Consider the following 15,719-nt stretch of genomic DNA (forward strand, 5'->3'; position numbering starts at 1 on the left):
ATACAGGTAGAAGTTGTACACTGCTGCTAACAGGAGAAAAATAAAAGACCAGGAAACAAAGTAAAATTAACCTTGAATGGCTGTAACCTATTTACCGCACTCAAACTAGACACGCTTCTGTCCTTATGTGGTGTGGGAGGAAAAACCAGGAGATGGGAAAGGAAGAAGAAGAAAAAAAAAAACAAGAAAAAAAACCAAAAACTAAAAATAGGAGGAAAAACTAATAGGAAAAAAAAACTACACACAAGAATATCAACATCAGTGAAAGACAGACTCAACCAACAATATGAACCTCCATGTGTTAATTTGTACATGTTCATTAAATATACATTTTAGGTCTGTAGTTTTTGTACAAAGTTATCCTACTAAACACTAGTGAGCATGCCCTCTGTGCTCAAGGCGGTTAATGAAAATGGTGTTTTTTGTTTTTGTCAATCAGCGGCAACAGCTATATATACACACAAGTGGGTATACATAGAATGTATTATTTTGGATGTATTTCTACATTGCGAGCAGACATTAGGGGACCCCTGGCTTATTTCCAGCAACTCTTAGGATTTTGATCTTGTTGACAGCTTTGCCAAATAGATGGACAGAATTTATAAGTATTGTGTGGTAGGTATCTGACGGTTGCCAAAAAAGTGCCAACAAGGTACACAATGAAGTAGAGATTGCTATTTATTGAAGTGAGGGTTTCTGAATTTACAAATGCACAAGGATGGGATTTAAAGGGAAGAAACTTTTTGTGAGTGGAAACATAAGAGTTTTGCTGCAATGACTGTAGATAGAACGCCAGGGTCGGCCTGCAGCAAGCCATCTTATGCCGCAGACAATATAGAACCTATGAACAAATTGGGCCAGATCCTTTTTTGCCTAAATTTTTCCCACGTCCGCCTTTCTGTCTTGCTTTACAGCTACCATAAAATATTACATTGGCATTCAAGCTTTATAAAAACACCTTCATTTTCCTCGAAAAGGGCAGTCAATAGATACAGAGAAGCCAAACGGAACAGCCTCAACAAAATAAAATTAACATCAGCAGCAAATCTTCTTGCTGTAGACTTCAAACATAGTGCACGTGTACCAAAGTTCTAGCTTTGTTAGAAAGGTGCACACACACACACATTTATATGTCCCTTGGTTTGGATAAACTTGGTTACGGTGAGTCAGTTATGGATCTTGATCGCCTTCTCAAGGTATGTGTAGCGGCTTCTCTTTGGGGCTTTATTGAAGTGGTCAAGCCCTAGCCAAGGCCTTGGATGAGACATGTTGCCTACAGAAAGATCAGAAGACAATATTTACAACCAGAAATTAATTTAATAACAGAGCTAGTGCAGAGGTGAGACTCAAACGGTGAAGAATTGGGGTTTTAAACACTATCCTCCAAGTATAATGCTCAGCCTACAGCTACATGGACATATACAAGGCCATCCCTAGACAGGTTGTGTGTCATGGGTGCCCTGTTCAACTTTTTAAGGGGTTAGTTATTCTACATGACTGCAGACATACATGCGCACCCCCACTTATGGTCAATATTCTCCAGCATTTCAACACGAGCGGGAGGTCACGTGTTGGCCAGACGTGCAAGTGAGTGGGGTGCACGCTGTATGAATTCAGAAGTCTGAGGTCAAAGAACAGCTGTGGACCCATCAGAAGATTGGACAACTCCTTTAAGTACAGTCATGCAGTCAGGGCAGAATTGGGGCACAAGTCCTTTTTTCTTGCAAGTGGTGGGAATACCAGCACTGAGATCCATACTAATCTAACAATCATCACATATCCAGTGGACAGGAGATGAACCATGTTAAAGCAAAACTGAGTAAATGGAGAGTGCCAACACGAGAAGAAAAAAAAAAATACTAATCTCTCTGGCAAGGTGACCAAACATAAGATCTTATTAGCCATGTAGTAACAAAATACAGCCACGTAAGATGGAGTCATTGATTTAGCAAGCATAATTTAGCTATTAAAAAGGGATCCAGTCACCTCAGAAGATGCTATACCTGCAGTTATATGGCTAGTCTGTAGGTAATAGCATTACAATGTAGCCTGGCCACCTCACTGACAGTGCAGCTACAGGGAGAAAATAAACGTCTATCCTCCAGAGAGCCGCCAGGCAAGGAGAGGCTACATTCAACATTCACTATATTGTGAGCAGCAACTGTGCACTGTATAGTGAGCAGTGATTAGAAACGTTCAGTGCAGGTCCCATGACTGAAAGCAGGACAGAAGTTCATTTTTGTTCTGATAGTGCCACCTTTAGTAAGGTGGGCAAGAAAGCATTTTAAAGGCGAAGAGTTTCTTGCCAAAATGTTTGCGAAATGTAAAAGAAAGGAAGCGATAGAAGGGTCAAGTGAATTCTCTCATGTAGGTCATAACATTTGTGGGACTTTATTTCAGTAGAAAGGTGACCACGTTGTAGACAGTTAATTTGGAAGCTACCACAACCTATTAGTGGTTCTTCTAGAACAGGGGTGGGGAACCTTTTTTCTGCCGGGGGCCATTTGGAAATTACTACCAACCTTCGGGGGCCGCACAAAATTATCAACTTGAAAATTACCCCAATATATTTGGTCAAACAATTATCTCACTGTGGTGGCTGGAGCTTCTACTTTTTGGTGCAGCTGTAATATTAGACAATGTTGATCTTGTTGCTTTTCACAACTGCTTTTCCAGGTTTGAGTTGTTTGGGACTGCTGTATATACATCACAGGAGGGTATGGAGGCATATACACCACAGGGGAGGGTTGGGAGGAATATAGAACACTGGGGAAACTGGGGGCATAGACATCACTGGGGGGCACATACATCATTGATGGGGAGCACAGCCATAGCTGGGGGCAAAAACATTGCTGGGGAGGGCTGTGAGGAATATACATCACTAGGGAAGCAGCAGGGCATAGACGTCACTGGGAGTACATACATCACTGGGGGTATATAAACATCACTGGGTTGCACAGACAAGACTGGGGGGCATAAACATTGCTGGGGTTATATACATAGCCGGGGGCAGACAGCCCTGGGGATGCCGGAGGGACACAGACAGCCCTGGGGGCACAGAGAATGATGGGAGAGGCTGGAGGCACAGACAAACCTGGGAGAGACTCGGGGCACAGAGATCACTGGGGAGACGGCACAGAGATCACTGGGGAGACGGCACAGAGATCACTGGGGAGACGGCACAGAGATCACTGGGGAGACGGCACAGAGATCACTGGGGAGACGGCACAGAGATCACTGGGGAGACGGCACAGAGATCACTGGGGAGACGGCACAGAGATCACTGGGGAGACGGCACAGAGATCACTGGGGAGACTGAAGGGGCACAGAGATCACTGGGGAGACTGAAGGGGCACAGAGATCACTGGGGAGACTGGAGGGGCACAGAGATCACTGGGGAGACTGGAGGGGCACAGAGATCACTGGGGAGACTGGAGGGGCACAGAGATCACTGGGGAGACTGGAGGGGCACAGAGATCACTGGGGAGACTGGAGGGGCACAGAGATCACTGGGGAGACTGGAGGGGCACAGAGATCACTGGGGAGACTGAAGGGGCACAGAGATCACTGGGGAGACTGAAGGGGCACAGAGATCACTGGGGAGACTGAAGGGGCACAGAGATCACTGGGGAGACTGAAGGGGCACAGAGATCACTGGGGAGACTGAAGGGGCACAGAGATCACTGGGGAGACTGAAGGGGCACAGAGATCACTGGGGAGACTGAAGGGGCACAGAGATCACTGGGGAGACTGAAGGGGCACAGAGATCACTGGGGAGACTGAAGGGGCACAGAGATCACTGGGGAGACTGAAGGGGCACAGAGATCACTGGGGAGACTGAAGGGGCACAGATCACTGGGGAGACTGAAGGGGCACAGAGATCACTGGGGAGACTGAAGGGGCACAGAGATCACTGGGGAGACTGAAGGGGCACAGAGATCACTGGGGAGACTGAAGGGGCACAGAGATCACTGGGGAGACTGGAGGGGCACAGAGATCACTGGGGAGACTGGAGGGGCACAGAGATCACTGGGGAGACTGGAGGGGCACAGAGATCACTGGGGAGACTGAAGGGGCACAGAGATCACTGGGGAGACTGAAGGGGCACAGAGATCACTGGGGAGACTGAAGGGGCACAGAGATCACTGGGGAGACTGAAGGGGCACAGAGATCACTGGGGAGACTGAAGGGGCACAGAGATCACTGGGGAGACTGAAGGGGCACAGAGATCACTGGGGAGACTGAAGGGGCACAGAGATCACTGGGGAGACTGAAGGGGCACAGAGATCACTGGGGAGACTGAAGGGGCACAGAGATCACTGGGGAGACTGAAGGGGCACAGAGATCACTGGGGAGACTGAAGGGGCACAGAGATCACTGGGGAGACTGAAGGGGCACAGAGATCACTGGGGAGACTGAAGGGGCACAGAGATCACTGGGGAGACTGAAGGGGCACAGAGATCACTGGGGAGACTGAAGGGGCACAGAGATCACTGGGGAGACTGAAGGGGCACAGAGATCACTGGGGAGACTGAAGGGGCACAGAGATCACTGGGGAGACTGAAGGGGCACAGAGATCACTGGGGAGACTGAAGGGGCACAGAGATCACTGGGGAGACTGAAGGGGCACAGAGATCACTGGGGAGACTGAAGGGGCACAGAGATCACTGGGGAGACTGAAGGGGCACAGAGATCACTGGGGAGACTGAAGGGGCACAGAGATCACTGGGGAGACTGAAGGGGCACAGAGATCACTGGGGAGACTGAAGGGGCACAGAGATCACTGGGGAGACTGAAGGGGCACAGAGATCACTGGGGAGACTGAAGGGGCACAGAGATCACTGGGGAGACTGAAGGGGCACAGAGATCACTGGGGAGACTGAAGGGGCACAGAGATCACTGGGGAGACTGAAGGGGCACAGAGATCACTGGGGAGACTGAAGGGGCACAGAGATCACTGGGGAGACTGAAGGGGCACAGAGATCACTGGGGAGACTGAAGGGGCACAGAGATCACTGGGGAGACTGAAGGGGCACAGAGATCACTGGGGAGACTGAAGGGGCACAGAGATCACTGGGGAGACTGAAGGGGCACAGAGATCACTGGGGAGACTGAAGGGGCACAGAGATCACTGGGGAGACTGAAGGGGCACAGAGATCACTGGGGAGACTGAAGGGGCACAGAGATCACTGGGGAGACTGAAGGGGCACAGAGATCACTGGGGAGACTGAAGGGGCACAGAGATCACTGGGGAGACTGAAGGGGCACAGAGATCACTGGGGAGACTGAAGGGGCACAGAGATCACTGGGGAGACTGAAGGGGCACAGAGATCACTGGGGAGACTGAAGGGGCACAGAGATCACTGGGGAGACTGAAGGGGCACAGAGATCACTGGGGAGACTGAAGGGGCACAGAGATCACTGGGGAGACTGAAGGGGCACAGAGATCACTGGGGAGACTGAAGGGGCACAGAGATCACTGGGGAGACTGAAGGGGCACAGAGATCACTGGGGAGACTGAAGGGGCACAGAGATCACTGGGGAGACTGAAGGGGCACAGAGATCACTGGGGAGACTGAAGGGGCACAGAGATCACTGGGGAGACTGAAGGGGCACAGATCACTGGGGAGACTGAAGGGGCACAGAGATCACTGGGGAGGGCACAAAGATCACTGGGGAGGGCACAAAGATCACTGGGGAGACTAAGGGGGGGGGCACAGATCACTGGGGAGAAAGGAGGGGCACAGAGCGCTGGGGGCACAGGCAGACCCGGGGGAGCTTGGAGGCAGTTAGAGAACTGGGGGAGGCCTGGATCACTGAGTGCTGGAGGTGGCTGCGGGCACGGAGGGCGCCGCCGCCACCGGGCACAGGGAGCCGCTGCCGGACACAGGGAGCCACCACCGCCGCCGCCGGGCACAGGTAGCAGCCGCCACCGGGCTCAGGTAGCCGCCACAGCCGGGCACAGGGAGCCGCCGCCGGGACACAGGGAGCCACCACCGCCGCCGCCGGACACAGGGAGCCGCCGCCGCCGGATGCCGCCGCCGCCGGGTGCCGCCATCGCCGGGTACAGGAAGCCACCACCACCGCCGGGCAGAGGGAGCCGCCGTCGCCGGGTGCAGGGAGCCGCCATCGCCGGGTACAGGAAGCCACCACCACCGCCGGGCAGAGGGAGCCGCCGTCGCCGGGTACAGGGAGCAGTCGCCGCTGGGAACAGACCTTGGGGATGATTGACAGTCAATCCTCTCCTGTTTGATTTTAGCGCTCCTCACGCCGTCCCCACCTACAAAGTACGTCCTCACGTAGGCAGTGCCAGCGTGGGGACGTAGTCTTTCAGGTATAGGAAATGCAGCGTTCAACATTGAACGTGCTGTGTGGGGTTTTAAAGGGCCAGCAGCCAGCAAGATGCGGCTGCTGTTCCAGCACTGCAGTCCCCGGGAATCAGCTCGGGGGCCACAGGAAAAGTCGTCGCGGGCCGCATACGGCCCGCGGGCCGGAGGTCCCCCCCCCCTGTTCTAGAACATGATTAATTTTAGAGTATTTTCAAGGAGCATTGTCATCTGCCAAGAAGGTTTTGGCTTTTCTAGCATAGCATAGATGCTATGCCTAATCTGTAGGAGTGTAGGCACTTTAGACCAGGCTTTGGGTACAGTTCAGCATTCAGTTATTTTTGGCTGCCAATTACACTCACCAGGCTGGGGCTCAAAGTCCTTTAAGTTCACTTCATAGTCCTCCTCATTGATGTACTGATGTCGGCCCATCATTACAATTGCAAACTTGAACTGCAAGAATGAAGAGAGAAAAAAAAAAAAGTTGTCCATAAGAAAGTTTGAGGTCATGGAGTCCCCGTAAGCCAAGGCTCCGACCTTAACACCTTGATAAATAGCAAATAGTTATTACATGTACTGTAGTAAAGTGATAAAATAAATATGGTGCAGTGATGTTATTTTAATAAATCAGTGATATTTTAATAAATACTCATTTCTTTAGTCTAAACTCACATGAGAGCCATTAACCAATTAGAGAGGAAAAGAAGGGAATTTTGTTTACTTACCGTAAATTCCTTTTCTTCTAGCTCCAATTGGGAGACCCAGCCAATTGGGTGTATAGCTACTGCCTCCGGAGGCCACACAAAGTATTACACTCAAAAGTGTAAGGCCCCTCCCCTTCTGGCTATACACCCCCAGTGGGATCACTGGCTCACCAGTTTAGTGCAAAAGCAAGAAGGAGGAAAGCCAATAACTGGTTTAAAGACCAATTCAATCCGAAGAAACATCGGAGAACTGCAACCATTCACATGAACAACATGTGTACCGAAAAAAACCCTAAGAAAACAGGGCGGGTGCTGGGTCTCCCAATTGGAGCTAGAAGAAAAGGAATTTACGGTAAGTAAACAAAATTCCCTTCTTCTTTGTCGCTCCATTGGGAGACCCAGACAATTGGGACGTCCAAAAGCAGTCCCTGGGTGGGTAAAAGAATACCTCGTGATAGGGCCGTCAAACAGCCCTTTCGTACAGGTGGGCAACCGCCGCCTGAAGGACTTGTCTACCTAGGCTGGCGTCTGCCGAAGCGTAGGTATGCACCTGATAATGCTTGGTAAAAGTGTGCAGACTCGACCAGGTAGGTGCCTGGCACACCTGCTGAGCCGTAGCCTGGTGCCGTAATGCCCAGGACGCACCCACGGCTCTGGTAGAATGGGCATTCAGCCCTGAGGGAACCGGGAGCCTAGCAGAACGGTAGGTTTCAAGAATTGGTTCCTTGATCCACCGAGTCAGGGTGGATTTGGAAGCTTGCGACCCTTTACGCTGACCAGCGACAAGGACAAAGGGTCCATCCGGGCGGCACAGGAGCGCCGTGCGGGAATGTAGATCCTGAGTGCTCTCACCAGATCCAACAGATGCAAATCCTTTTCAAATTGATGGACTGGATGAGGACACAAAGAAGGTAAGGTGATATCTTGATTGAGATGAAAGTGGGATACCACCTTAGGGAGAAAGTCCGGAATCGGACGCCGAACCCCCTTGTCCTAGTGAAGACCAGGAATGGAGATTTGCATGACAGCGCTGCTAGCTCGGACACTCTCTGAAGAGAAGTGACCGCTACTAGAAAGGCCCCTTTCTGTGAAAGACGGAAAAGGGAAACAACTTTCAAAGGCTCGAAAGGCGGCTTCAAGAGAGTCATTAGAACCTTGTTCAGACTCCAGAGCTCTAACGGCCGCTTGTACGGAGTGATGAGAAGACAAACTCCCTGCAGGAACGTGCGTACCTGCGGAAGTCGGCTAGGCGTTTCTGAAAAAGTACAGATAGCGCTGACACTTGTCCTTTAAGGGAGCTGAGCGACCAACCATTTTCCAACCGAGATTGTAGGAAGGAAGGAAAAATAGGCGATGCAAATGGCCAGGGAGAAACTCCTTGAGCAGAGCACCAAGATAAGAATATCTTCCACGAGCTGTGGTAGATCTTGGCGGACGTTGGCTTCTTGGCCTGCGTCATGGTGACAACCACTCCTGAGATAATCCTGAAGACGCTAGGATCCAGGACTCAATGGCTACACCGTCATGTTCAGGGCCGCAGAGTTCAGATGGAAAAAAGGGCCCTTGAAACAGCAAGTCTGGTCGGTCTGGTAGTGCCCACGGTTGGCCTACCGTGAGGTACCACAGATCCGGGAACCCCGACCTCCTCGGCCAATCTGGAGCGACGAGGATGGCGCGGCGACAGTCGGACTTGATCTTGCGCAGCACTCTGGGCAACAATGCCAGAGGTGGGACACATAAGGTAGCCGGGACTGCGACCAATGTTGAACTGAGGCGTCCGCCGCCAGAGCTCGATGATCGTGAGACTGTGCTATGAAGCCGGGACAATGTTGTTGTGCCGTGACGCCATTATGTCGACGTCCGGCATCCCGCAGCGGCGACAGATCTCCTGAAACCCGTCCGGGTGAAGAAATCATTCCCCTGCGTCCATACCCTGGCGACTGAGGAAGTCTGCTTCCTAGTTTACCACGCCTGGGATGTGAACTGCGGATATGGTGGATGCCGTGTCTTCCACCCACGTCAGAATCCGCCGGCTTCCTGGAAGGCTTGCCGGCTGCGTGTTCTTCCGTGGTGGTTGATGTATGCCACCGCTGTGGAGATATCCGACTGAATTCGGATGTGCTTGCTTTTCAGCCACTGCTGGAAGGCTTGTAGGACAAGATACACTGCTCTGATTTCCAGAACATTGATCTGAAGGGTGGACTCTTGCTGAATCCACGTACCTTGAGCCCTGTGGTAGAGAAAAACTGCTCTCCACTCTGATAGACTCGTGCCTGTCGTAACTACCGCCCAGGATGGGGGTAGTAAGGACCTTTTTTCTGACCCTGAGGTGGGAAGAAGCCACCACCGTAGAGATTTTTTGGCCGCCTGATAAAGGGAGACGTCTCTGTCGATGGGCGTCGACCTCCCGTCTCATTGGCGGAGAATGTCCCATTGTAGTGGACGCAGATGAAACTGCTCGAAAGGGACTGCCGCCATTGCTACCATCTTACGTGAGAAGTGCATGCGGCGTCTCAATGTGTGCGACTGATCCTAAGGAGAGATTGCAGCCTTGTCTGTAGTGAACGCTGTTTGTCTAGCGGAAGCTTCACTATCGCTGAGAGAGTATGAAACTCCATGCCTAGATATGTTAGTGATTGGCCCGGGGTCGGATCTGACTTTGAAAAGTTGATGATCCACCCGAACTCTGGAGAGTCTCCAGCGCAACGTTCGGCTGTGTTGGCATGTTCCTTAAGAGGGTGCCTTGACAAGTAGATCTCCCAAATACGGGATCACAGAGTGACCTTGAGATTGCAGGACTGGTACTACTGCTGCCATGACCTTAGCGAAGACCTGTGGGGCTATCGCCAGCCCGAAGGCAGAGTTACGAACTGAAGGTGTTCGCGTCCTATAACAAAGCGTAGAAACGCTGGAGCTCTGGATCAACCGGCACGTGGGGATAAGCATCCTTGACGTGTATCGATGTTAGGAAATTTCCTTGAAACATTGAGGCGATGACGGAGCGGGGGGATTACATCCGGAACCGCCTGGTGTTCACGAGCTGGTTGAGCCGTGTTAGATCCAGAACGGGACGAAAATACTCGTCCTTTCTTGGCACCGCAAATAATTCGGAGTAAAAACTGTGACCTTGTTCCTGAAGAGGAACGGGGGTCACCACTCGTTGTGCCTTTAGAGTGCCCACCGCCTGCAGAAGAGCATCGGCTCGGTCGGGAGGTGGAGAAGTTCTGAAGAATTGAGTTGGAGGACGAGAACTGAACTCTATCCTGTACCCGTGAGACAGAATGTCTCTCACCCAACGGTCTTTGACCTGTGACAGCTAAATGTCGCCAAGGCGGGAGAGCCTGCTACCGACCGAGGATGCGGAGAGAGGAGGCCGCAAGTCATGAGGAAGCCTCTTGGAAGCGGGTTTTCAGGCTGTCTTTTTTGGGCGTGACTGAGCCCGCCAAGAAACTGAGCTCCTCTGATCCTTTTGAGTCCTCTTTGGACGAGGAGAAATGGGACCTGCCCGAGCCTTGAAAAGACCGAAAACCCCGACTGTCCCTTGGTATGTTGGGATTTGTTTTGTCTGGGCTGAGGCAAGGAAGAATCCTTACTCTTGAACTGTTTAATGATTACATCTCACGCACACTAAACAGTCGGTCAGCAGAACAAGGCAAACTGGTTAACCCTTTTTTGGAAGCAGAATCTGCCTTCCATTCAGTTAACACCCAGGCCCTGCGTAAAAACCACGGAGTTAGCGGACGCCACTGCCGTACGGGTCGTAGAGTCTAGGACAGCATTAATCGTATAAGACGCAAATGCAGACATTTGAGCGGTTAAGGATGACACCTGCGGAACAGATGTACGTGTGACCGTGTCCATCTGTGTAAGACAAGCTGAAGTAGCTTGGAGTGCCTCTACGGCTGCGAATGCTGGAGCTAACAGCGCGCCGATAGCCTCATAGATGGATTTCGACCAGAGATCCCTCTGTCTGTCAGTGGCATCTTTAAGTGCAGCCCCATCTTCCACTGCAACTATGGATCTAGCTGCAAGCTGGAGATTGGAGGATGCCCCTTGGGACACTGGGTCCAGCCATTGCCCACGTCAGGGGGTAGGGATAACGTGTATCCTCAGCCGTTTGGAGAAGCGCTTAACTGGATAAGCGTGGTGTTCCTGGACTGCCTGTGTAAAGTCAGGGTGGCCAAGGAAAGTATTTAATTTACGCTTGGGATACGTGAATGGAATTTCTCCTGCTATGTAGCTGACTCTTCCACCGGAGGAGCTGGGGGAGAAATAACTAACATTCTATTGATGGACGCTATGAGATTATTGACTATGGCGTCACCATCAGGTGTATCCAGATTGAGATCGGTCTCAGGATTAGATCTTGAGCAGCTACCTCCGCCACATCACACAGAGAGTCCGCTTGCTGGGACCCTGACTAGTGTGATGAAGTCGAGGGCCGCTCATAGTGAGCCTCTCAGGCTGTCTGGGACTGTCGTCCGTGTCAGAGCCGTCACTCTGGGAAGCACATGACACCCTCGGAGCTCAAAGCTGTTCCCACTGAGGGGGACCATGGATAATGAATGAACAGTGGCCATGGATTTGAGAGACTTGTCTGGACTGCAAGGCTTCTAGTATCATAGCCATAGTCTCAGAAGATCTGTCAGTAAATACTGCAGGCTCCGTCCCCATGTCCTGACGATTAGCAGAGACTCCGTAGTATACAATGGGGGTCTATGTACACTGCCGGCCATATAGCCGTACATGCTGTACCGGCTGCATAGAAAACATGTGCTTCTGCACCTCTGTTTTACACAGACAATATGCTGTTATGTCCTCCGCACAATCAAGGAGGGTATATACAAAAATGCAGCTAAACAGTGCAATGCATAGTGAATAAGCATATTTGTATATGTGCACTTCGGCACTAGTGGAGACAGCCCCACAGGTGCTGCTTAACGCCTGGTCACAGCGGTTGTGTGACTATCCGAATCCCTGCCAGGGATTCCTAAACTTGTCTCTTCTGTCGCTACAGAAAAACACTGACAAGAATGGCTGCCGGCGTCCTGTGTGGAGGAGGAAGCCGTGGGCGTGCCTGAGAAAATGCGGGAATCCGGCTTCACAGTGTACACAGTGAGGGGGGTGGAGTATGCAAAGCATACTCCAGCTCTCAGCGCTGCCGGTTTCACAGTGCACACAGTGAGAGGGGTGGAGTATGCAAAGCATACTCCAGCTCTCAGCGCTGCCGTGCTGTGCAACGTCACGCCCCTACCCTGACTGGCAGGTCTGTGGGCGGAAACGAAGTGAGACTAGGCCGCGCAAGCCGGGGACTCGAGTGATAAGCGCGGCCGGCATATAAGCCTTGGTCGGCGCGGAAGTCCCGGCGCACCACAAGTCCCAGCCGCGCCCGAAATAAAAATGGCAACGGCGGTTAGCGCGGTAGTCCCCTAATACACTAACACACCCAGCAAGCTGTAGTGTGCGATGGCACTAGTGCGGGCAGCGCCGCCGTCCCTGGCGCACTAACACACCCAGCAATGCTGCCGTGTGTCCGTGCGCGGTCCCCACAGGGACACAGAGTACCTCAACGTAGCAGGGCCATGTCCCTGAGGATACTCCGCTCCATGTCCAGCAGATTCCCAGGAGCTGTGGATGGAGCACGGTCTCAGTGCCTGGAGACCGATATGATCCCACTTCACCCAGAGCCCTGAGGGGATGGGGAAGGAAAGCAGCATGTGGGCTCCAGCCTCCGTACCCACAATGGGTACCTCAACCTTACAAACACCGCCGACAAAAAGTGGGGTGAGAAGGGAGCATGCTGGGGACCCTAGTATGGGTCCTCTTTTCTTCCATCCGACATAGTCAGCAGCTGCTGCTGACTAAACAGTGGAGCTATGCGTGGATGTCTGACCTCCTTCGCACAAAGCACAAAACTGGTGAGCCAGTAATCCCACTGGGGGTGTATAGCCAGAAGGGGAGGGGCCTTACACTTTTGAGTGTAATACTTTGTGTGGCCTCCGGAGGCAGTAGCTATACACCCAATTGGCTGGGTCTCCCAATGGAGCGACAAAGAAAAAACAAGTACTGTTATAAGTTAGATGGCTTTCATATGAGTTTAGACAAATTTAGAAATAAGTATTTATATAAAAAGAAAACCCCAAAAAATATATTCAGAGTCTGTACATTTTTACAGCCATCAATCTACGGTAGCTGTGACACCACAGCCATGGTATCTTTTTAGAAATCTCGCATATATCTGCACTAGTTTCATCATTGTAAGGTCATATGTTCTATGCTGTCCATATTGAATATGCAGGATGGGTGATTAGAATACCTTGCCATGTAAAGACTGGTGGCACCGGGCATCCCCACCTTGGATTTTATATCCACACCTACCTTTTCAAACTCTTTTTCTTGAATTTCCAGCATGGTCTGAATCCGCTTCATCACCTCTCTGAACGGCTCACCCTAATAAAAAAATAAAAACACATGAGCTTTAAGAGAACTTCAGGGTCACAACAGGAGAGAAATAGTCGCTCATACAACGTTCCAGCCAATTGAAGAATCTTAGAAGAGAACAAATCTGCCCCGAATATTATTGAAATAATATAACAGTGAGAACTGCCACAGACATACCTGTTGTATCCTAAGCAAAAATGGAATCCCAAATGTGCCAAACACCTCCTTGTGAAAATGTGCCACAGTAATTAGCATTTCATTTTCTTTATCGATGTCCACCTGGTCCATAGGTATTTCCTATAATTGGATCGCACAAATAAAACACTGGGTCATAACCGCTTCTGATTATATAGGTCGTGCCACAGACAGCTCCATGTGTCAGATTTATTCTGTCTGCCCTAAACAGGCCTATTCAGATGTATGGACAGAAAATTCTGCTCTGTATTAGATGCACGTGAACACACAAAAGAATCGCTCGCTATAACATAAGAAATTACCTCTATTCGAAAAGTCCGACTTGTAGCAGGCGATAAGCACTCTAGTAGCTCTTCCTCCTGATGTACCCCAATTATCTTGTAGCTTACAATTTCTAGCAGCCTTCAGAAGAAAAAATAAAGTCATAAAAAAATTGATACACCTCTAAAAATGATAGGATATGCTAAAGAGTTAGGAAAATGTTGAATTCTGAGAGCAGAGGTTGTGCACGTGCACTACTGAGGAGCCTTCAGCTCTTACACGTTTCCTATTATACATGAGCGTATAACTTCCTGAGATGTATCAAATCACAACGGGGCGTCCTCCTTACAATCCAATTGTTAGCACTGATGGGCAATGCCAGATTTTAGAAGGTGACCCCCCCTAGCGCCCATAGACAAAAGATGAATATTCAGTTGACATTTTCAGGAGGAATAACAGATGCTCCGGTATTGCCATTTCATAGACAATGAAGGGAATTTTGTTTACTTACCGTAAATTCCTTTTCTTCTAGCTCCAATTGGGAGACCCAGACAATTGGGTGTATAGGCTTCTGCCTCCGGAGGCCACACAAAGTATTACACTTAAAAGTGTAAAGCCCCTCCCCTTCTGCCTATACACCCCCCCGTGCATCACGGGCTCCTCAGTTTTGGTGCAAAAGCAGGAAGGAGGAAACTTATAAATTGGTCTAAAGTAAATTCAATCCGAAGGAAGTTCGGAAAACTGAAAACCATTCAACATGAACAACATGTGTACACAAAGAACAACAGCCCGAAGGGAACAGGGGCGGGTGCTGGGTCTCCCAATTGGAGCTAGAAGAAAAGGAATTTACGGTAAGTAAACAAAATTCCCTTCTTCTTTGTCGCTCCATTGGGAGACCCAGACAATTGGGACGTCCAAAAGCAGTCCCTGGGTGGGTAATATAATACCTCGTAATAGAGCCGTAGAACGGCCCCTTCCTACAGGTGGGCAACCGCCGCCTGAAGGACTCGCCTACCTAGGCTGGCATCTGCCGAGGCATAGGTATGCACCTGATAGTGTTTCGTGAAAGTGTGCAGGCTCGACCAGGTAGCCGCCTGACACACCTGCTGAGCCGTAGCCTGGTGCCGCAAAGCCCAGGACGCACCCACGGCTCTGGTAGAATGGGCCTTCAGCCCTGAGGGAACCGGAAGCCCAGAAGAACGGTAGGCTTCGAGAATTGGTTCCTTGATCCACCGAGCCAGGGTTGATTTGGAAGCCTGTGACCCTTTACGCTGGCCAGCGACAAGGACAAAGAGTGCATCCGAGCGGCGCAGGGGCGCCGTACGAGAAATGTAGAGTCTGAGTGCTCTCACCAGATCTAACAAGTGCAAATCCTTTTCACATTGGTGAACTGGATGTGGACAAAAAGAAGGTAAGGAGATATCCTGATTGAGATGAAAGGGGGATACCACCTTAGGGAGAAATTCCGGAACCGGACGCAGAACCACCTTGTCCTGGTGAAACACCAGGAAAGGAGCTTTGCATGACAGCGCTGCTAGCTCAGACACTCTCCGAAGTGATGTGACTGCTACTAAGAAGACCACTTTCTGCGAAAGGCGTGAAAGAGAAATATCCTTCATTGGCTCGAAGGGTGGTTTCTGAAGAGCCATCAGCACCCTGTTCAGATCCCAGGGTTCTAACGGACGCTTGTAAGGAGGGACTATGTGACAAACCCCCTGCAGGAACGTGCGTACCTTTGGAAGTCTGGCTAGGCGCTTCTGAAAAAACACAGAGAGCGCTGAGACTTGTCCCT

At 50.8% G+C, this 15,719-nt stretch overlaps 1 protein-coding gene across 2 annotated transcripts in view; it reads right to left on the reverse strand.

Moving 5' to 3' along the window:
• Positions 1 to 662: 662 nt before the first annotated feature.
• USP7 (ubiquitin specific peptidase 7) overlaps positions 663 to 15,719 on the reverse strand; it is a 245,198-nt gene continuing 230,141 nt past the window's right edge. For both annotated transcript variants that reach the window (XM_075317906.1, XM_075317905.1), the window contains exons 27-31: positions 13,969 to 14,068; positions 13,649 to 13,768; positions 13,409 to 13,480; positions 6,689 to 6,779; positions 663 to 1,273 (exon numbers count right to left, since the gene is read on the reverse strand). In XM_075317906.1, the coding sequence (XP_075174021.1) occupies positions 1,167 to 1,273; positions 6,689 to 6,779; positions 13,409 to 13,480; positions 13,649 to 13,768; positions 13,969 to 14,068 (490 nt within the window). In that variant the 3' untranslated portion in view covers positions 663 to 1,166. The remainder of the gene's footprint in view (positions 1,274 to 6,688; positions 6,780 to 13,408; positions 13,481 to 13,648; positions 13,769 to 13,968; positions 14,069 to 15,719) is intronic.

The sequence above is a fragment of the Anomaloglossus baeobatrachus genome, chromosome 7, assembly GCF_048569485.1.
Source record: "Anomaloglossus baeobatrachus isolate aAnoBae1 chromosome 7, aAnoBae1.hap1, whole genome shotgun sequence".
Lineage (NCBI taxonomy): Eukaryota > Metazoa > Chordata > Amphibia > Anura > Aromobatidae > Anomaloglossus > Anomaloglossus baeobatrachus.